General features: G+C 40.6%; 1 protein-coding gene across 1 annotated transcript; it reads left to right on the forward strand.

Moving 5' to 3' along the window:
* Nucleotides 1-5,386: 5,386 nt before the first annotated feature.
* LOC124036063 (ladderlectin-like) lies at nt 5,387-6,383 on the forward strand. The gene has a single exon (XM_046350186.1). It carries the CDS (start codon nt 5,477-5,479, stop codon nt 6,119-6,121), a length of 645 nt encoding a protein of 214 aa, XP_046206142.1. The 5' UTR covers nt 5,387-5,476; the 3' UTR covers nt 6,122-6,383.
* The last annotated feature ends 370 nt before the right edge of the window (nt 6,384-6,753 follow it).

A 6,753-nucleotide genomic window follows, 5' to 3' on the forward strand; every position in this document is an offset into this window, starting at 1 on the left:
CACTATTTCAGTTCTGCCCACAAACTTTCTATAGGATTGAGGTCAGGGCTTTGTGATGGCCACTCCAATGCCTTCACTTTGTTGTCCTTGAGACATTTTGCCACTACATTGGAAGTATGGTTGGCGTCATTGTCCATTTGGAAGATTGATTTGCGACCAAGCTTTAACTTCCTGACTGATGTCTTGAGATGTTGCTTCAATATATCCACATAATTGTCCTGCCTCATGATACTATCTATATTGTAAGTGCACCAGTCCCTCCTGCAGCAAAGCACACCCACAACATGATGCTGCCACCCCCGTGCTTCATGGTTGGGATGGTGTTCTTTGACTTGCAAGCCTCCCCCTTTCTCCTCCAAACATAACGATGGTCATTATGGCAGTTCTATTTTTGTTTCATCAGACCAGAAGACATTTCTCCAAAAAGTAGGATCTTTGTCCCCATGTGCAGTTGCAAACAGTAGTTGATTTTTCACTTTTCGCACCAAAGTACGTTCATATCTAGGAGACCGAACGCGTCTCCTTCCTGAGCAGTATGACTGCTGCGTGGTCTGATGGTGTTTATACTTGCGTGCTATTGTTTGTACAGATGAACATTGTACCTTCAGCCGTTTGGAAATTGCTCCCAAGGACTAACCAGACTTGTGGAGGCCTGCAATTTATTTTCTGAGATCTTGGCTGATTTCTTTAGATTTTCCAATGATGTCAAGCAAAGAGGCACTGAGTTTGAAGGTAGACCTTGAAATACATCCACAGGTACACCTCCAATTGACTGAAATTATGTCAATTAGCCTATCAGAAGTTTCTAAAGCCATGACATTTTCTGGAATTTTCCAATTTTCAACTTAGTGTATGTAAACTTCTGACCCACTGGAATTGTGATACAGTGAATTATAAGTGAAATTATCTGCTTGTAAGCAATTGTTGGAAAATTACTTGTCATGCACAAATAGATGTGCTAACTAACTGACTGAGTGGTTGAAAAAAAAAAGTTTTAATGACTCCAGCCTAAGTGTATGTAAACTTCAAATGTAGATATTCCGTTCAAAATCAGCTTTTTCCAGCTACAATAATTCCCAACATTAACAATGTCTACACTGTATTTCTGATTTAAAAAAAAATATTTTAATGGTCAAAAAAAATGTACTTTTCTTTCAAAAACAAGGACATTTAATTGATCCCAAACTTTGACGGTAGTGTGTAATATATATTAAGTACCAGTCAGTTTGGACACACTTACTCAGTCAAGGGTTTTTCTGTATTTTTACTATTTTCTACATCGTAGAATAATAGTGAAGACATCAAAACTACGAAATAACACATGGAATCATGTAGTAACCAAAAAAAAGGGTTACATAAATCAAACTATATTTTATTTTTGAGATTCTTCAAAGTGGCCACCCTTTGCCTTGATGACATTCTCTCAACCAATGTGATTTTATCTGTGGCCAAAGACCTTCAGCCTTCTCAGATGGGCACTTCTAATGTAAATCTATGATAGTACCCAAGGGTCTTTAATTTTCATGCTCTCCCCGTAGATTTTGCAGTAACGTAGTGTCCCCATTAGTAACGGAACACTGAGCCAATCACAGCACAACTAGAGAATGTTACCAACCCCTACGCGCCGTATTTTCTGCTGGCTGCCCCACCACCACAGAAAGCACTGATCTAGACTCAAACACCTGCATTTTGGAACTGCCTTACTCAAGAAAGCAAAAAAGAGACTGTATGCGGCTTTATTAACAAAATTATTATTTTTTTGAATTTGCAAACTGATATGTGACACGTATTAATGTCAAAATAACATGCAAACATTTATATAAAAAATGTAATACCACCAATAAAACATATGTTTTGATACGGTGTGCCCTAATGAACAAGACCCTGGATTCAAGCTCAAGGAAAGATCCTGAATAACTGACTTGAAAGAGGGTCAATGAGAGACTGAATGTGTCCCCTAACCTTTGACCCGGAGGTCCTCAGCAAGCTCCTATGCAAAGGCAGCCGCCCCTTTGTCTCCCACCAGGGTGTTGCAGTTGAGAGTGACCCAGTGGGGCCTCCCATGCCCTCAAATTCAGGCCTTCAGTACCTCTGAGACAGGGCCTAGGCTGCAGTGCAGGTGAGAGGTCAGTCGACGGGAGCTCACACATAACCCCAAATACCACACAATAAGGATGCATGATTCTGCCCATGCAATTGTTGAATGTGTAATCACTTCAATAGAGATCTTTGAGTATGTCATACTCGCCATCACCCTTAGAGGGAAACAGAGCTCTGGTAGATAGCTGAACATTAGCTGAACATTAGAAAACACAAATTAGAGAAAACACAAACAGATCATGTAAACAAACTGATGTAGCCTTAACACAATGAGCCAAGTAATATTTTCCATTGGCTAAACCCTGGTGAGTAACAACAAACAAGTGTTAGTGGGTGCACTGCGGAAACTTAGGTTGGTTCAGGTGAATGTGCCTCTGCAACTTGCTACCTTGGTGAGAGTGGGAAAGTCTATCTCTCTCAATGGAAGACCATGGAGTTGGAGGGTAATTGAGGTTTGGTTAAGCTGTCAGACACTCAGGGTGCCTTACAGTATTCTCCTTGAAGCGGATGGCTAGAATCTTCTTCCTATAATCCAACCTGTACCTTTCTGAGATGGGTAGAGAGATGAAGGTAGTCATTCATTTTCAAGACAGAGATCACACAAGGAATTAGGACAGGTTATGAGGCAAGGGGCTCCTACTTAAAGTTTCAAGTGGGTTAGCCTACTTGATGCTTACCTGGCTCTCCGACACCGAGTCTGTTTTGGTAGCTGCTGCTGACTGTGAAATGGTGTAGCTGTTAATTGACAGTCACGAGATTTGTCAGTTTGAGCCGATCCCCGTTGAAGTCAAGCATCCCTTGACTCAGGATTGTCTTGTCTGCTGGCAACTGGGCTGAGTCCTGCATAGTGCACACATCATCATTAACAAGCCTCGAAGTCCTGGGCATCTCTCCACTGAATTTGGACAGTGTCTAACGTTTCCAATCTTGTGGCAGGAAAAACAGCATACATTTAAGTATGCAATATGGAGGACGTTGTATGCATCAAATTGTGGCTTAAATGTTTATTTATATGATATCATATAGCTAATATGAATACATTGTATCTCATTAAACTACATAAATCCTTCATTTTAGGCAAACATAATGCTTTTTCTCATGTAATGAGTGTAGGGAGCTCAGATGTGTAGCTTTCTGTCCAATTTGACACTTTCTGGACAATATTTCTGTCCATTAGGGGGCACCTTTTGGCTCCAGAGCGCCCAGAGACAAAAGTTTCTTGTAGACTGTTTTAGCTGCTAGCTAGCTTCACTTCAAAAGTAGCTAACTAGTCTATGTTGAGTTCTGATTTGGTTCGGTCTGTACTGGCCTTGATTTCAACGTCCACAGACGTTTGGTCCAGACTGGCCTATATTTGGCCCAAACATAGACGTATATGATTGATTCAGATTTGATCCGAAACATAGATGTCTGTGATTGGTTCAAATTTGGTCCGGACCAGACCAAATCTGAACCAATCATAGACATCTATGTTTCACAAGTTTGGACAGTACTGCACAGTACAGTAGAAGCATAGTACAATATAGTAAAGTAAAGAAAAATATAGTTCAGTAGAGTACAGCACTGTATCGTAGCCTACTTTACTCTAATGTACTCTACTGAGCTAAAGTGTGGTCTGTTGGTTAATTCTGTAGATTGGGCTACTTAAAAAATCATTGCTGCCAGTTTGAAAAAGCTAGCATAAGTGCATGTGACAGATGGGCACAACAATAAATATTCTATGTTGCAATCTTCGAAGGAATTCATATTGTGATTACTTAATTGAGAATATACAGTAGGTGAGGTTGACCATAGAATCAATGACAAAAAAAAGTACATTTCAAAGTCTGTAAATTAAGTATTTTAAACTTTCATTCAGAACATTTTTTTTTTACTGATTTTTTTTTTACTCATCCACCTTTAGTTCAGAACCGAAACAAACCTGAACATTTCCTGAAAATACGTATTTAACGTCCGGAAAATATGTATTTTCAACATTCGTAAAATACGACTTTTCAACGCCCGGAAAATACATATTTTCAATATCCATATAAGATCTATTTATGACATCAAGAAAAAACATTTGACGTCCGGAAAATATGCATTTTCACCTTTCATTCAGCTCCAAAAATGGGAAAGAGGTCTAAAATACTTTCAAAGCCATTTTGCTTACTGGGTACAAACCAACTGAACAGCCTGGTCTCATAGACTAGACGTAACATAGTACATGTAAATCCGTGACACTCAAATTAGTATGATATGTTACATTTGATATTGTTAAATAAGACCGCTGATTACGTAAATCAAGGGTGGGCTTATAACACTAATGTCTATTAACCCAAGTTGCGAGTTCAAAACTCATCACAGAAAATGTTAGCTAATTAGCAACTTTTCAACTACTTACTACTTTTTTTTGCTAATTTATAACTACTTAGCATGTTAGCTAACCCACCCCCTAACCCTTTTAGCTAACCCTTCCCCTAATCCTATAACCTAATTCCTAAACTTAACCCTAACCCAGCTAACGTTAGTCACCTAGCTGACATTAGCAACAACTAATTAAAATGTGTAACATATCATATGAAATGGATAATGGCCATCCACAAATTAATACATGCCATTCAAAATGTAATATATGATACTAAATGGTCCATTTTGAGTACAACACATCTAAATTGTTTTACTATCATTTACTGCAGGGCTGCCCAGCAACCCTTTTCCTGGAGATCTACCGTCCTGTGGGTTCAGTCTAACCCTAATTTAGCACACCTGTCTGGGTGTATTCACTTGGAACCAAACAGAAGCAAACAGTACAACCTACCTGAATATTCCCAATAGAAACTCGTCTTTTTGTTGCAAAACATGTTCTATTTGCTATACAGTTTGGACTAATGATTACACCCCAGATTGTATGTATAGGCCTAAACTGCTCACCAAGACCGAGCTGAATCAGGTATGCTAACTTAATCCAACATTGGACAAAAAAACCTACAGGATGGTAGATCTCCAGGAACAGGGTTAAGCTGCCCTATAGGCCTGACATTGGAACAGGTCTTTACTGGAACTGATTCCTGTCACCTGGGTTTATTTTCAGTGTAACACACCCTTACTACCATAATTTACTGGAACACGACAGGCTAAAGACCGTAGATACCAAAGTTTTCAGGAAATGAATTAACAATGCCAATCACAATTTATAGCTTAGTTCATAGCTACCATAAAAATTCCCCTTATGATTGCTCTATGTCACATAACGTTCCTTGGTGAAAGCATAGGGGAGGGGACAGTATATAAAGAGCGGAGCAACCTCTACTCCACTCATCACTCCATCACTGGCCGACCTGAGAAAAGACTACCTGTGACTTGCCTACGACTACAGTTAACCAGCAAAATCACCATGAAGGTCCTGAGCATCTCTGTATTACTCTGTGTGGCCTTGACTCTAAGGGAAGCAGCAGGGCAGCAGCAGGCTGTGGCAGTGGAACAACTAAGCATTGTTCCAGTTCTAGAGGAGGCTAAAGAGACTGGGCCACTGAAGCCACTGGGTGACGCTCCAATGGAGACCATAGTAGAACTGGTAGAAAACAAAGTAGAGCATGCTCTACCTGAAGAAGGGGAAGCTGAGGCTGATGCTCTTGCGCTGGTCCAAGCACCAGCGATAAAGTTTTTGCACTGCCCTGATGGTTGGTACCTACACCAGTCGCGCTGTTTCCTCTTTGTGAACTCATACTTGCCGTGGCACAACGCAGAGGAACACTGCAACACTCTGCATGCAAACCTGGCCTCCGTTCAGAACCCCCGACAGTATCGCTTCCTGCAGCAGTTAACGACAATGGCCAACCGGCACACCGCGTGGATCGGTGGATTCTATCTCCAAGGCAGGTGGCTGTGGATCGACCGTGTAGGATTCTACTACGAAAACTGGTACACACACCTTGATGTGGACCGCAACGCTTGCATCCATCTGCGCACCTCAGTGGGCTGGTCAAATGCTCACTGTGGCACAGGTCTCCCATTCATCTGTGTGAAAATGTCCTGTTAGTCAAGTTTGTGCTTCCTGCCAGCAGCATGATTTCAGTACGATAAAGAATTGTTAGTTGGTTGATGTTGTTTCTAACTGCTTTCAGCATTTTAGCGTAATGAATCCAGGCTGCATCACATCCGGCCGTGATTGGGAGTCGTATAGTGAGGCGCACAATTTGCCCTGTCGTCCGGGTTTGGCCGGGGTAGGTCGTCATTGTAAATTCCAATTTGTTCTAAACTGGCTTGCCGAGTTAAAGGTTCAATAAAAAAATAAAAAAACATTGGTTTTATTACTGACTTTATTCAGTCACCCTGGATGTCTGCCAAAAGGCTAAATGTGACTTAGGCAAGATGCAGTCATAGGATTCCATTGATCCAGGTTTATTCTACAAAAGCAATGACGCCCAAAACATTATTGTGACATGTGTAATGCAAACGGCATATACATGATACATTTAAGAAAGATCAACAACATTTTTATCTGTTCGACTGGGGTGGATTTGTATTTTGTCGAACTTTCTTTATTGCAACAAATAATGGTGTTTTTCTAATAAATTATGATTGCAGAATAATTTCGAAGGTAAACTGGGCACGTGATGTCATCACGTAACTATAACGCTCCACTCCACATTTCATTCTGAATGCCTACTG

This window comes from Oncorhynchus gorbuscha, linkage group LG05 (assembly GCF_021184085.1).
Source record: "Oncorhynchus gorbuscha isolate QuinsamMale2020 ecotype Even-year linkage group LG05, OgorEven_v1.0, whole genome shotgun sequence".
Classification (NCBI taxonomy): domain Eukaryota; kingdom Metazoa; phylum Chordata; class Actinopteri; order Salmoniformes; family Salmonidae; genus Oncorhynchus; species Oncorhynchus gorbuscha.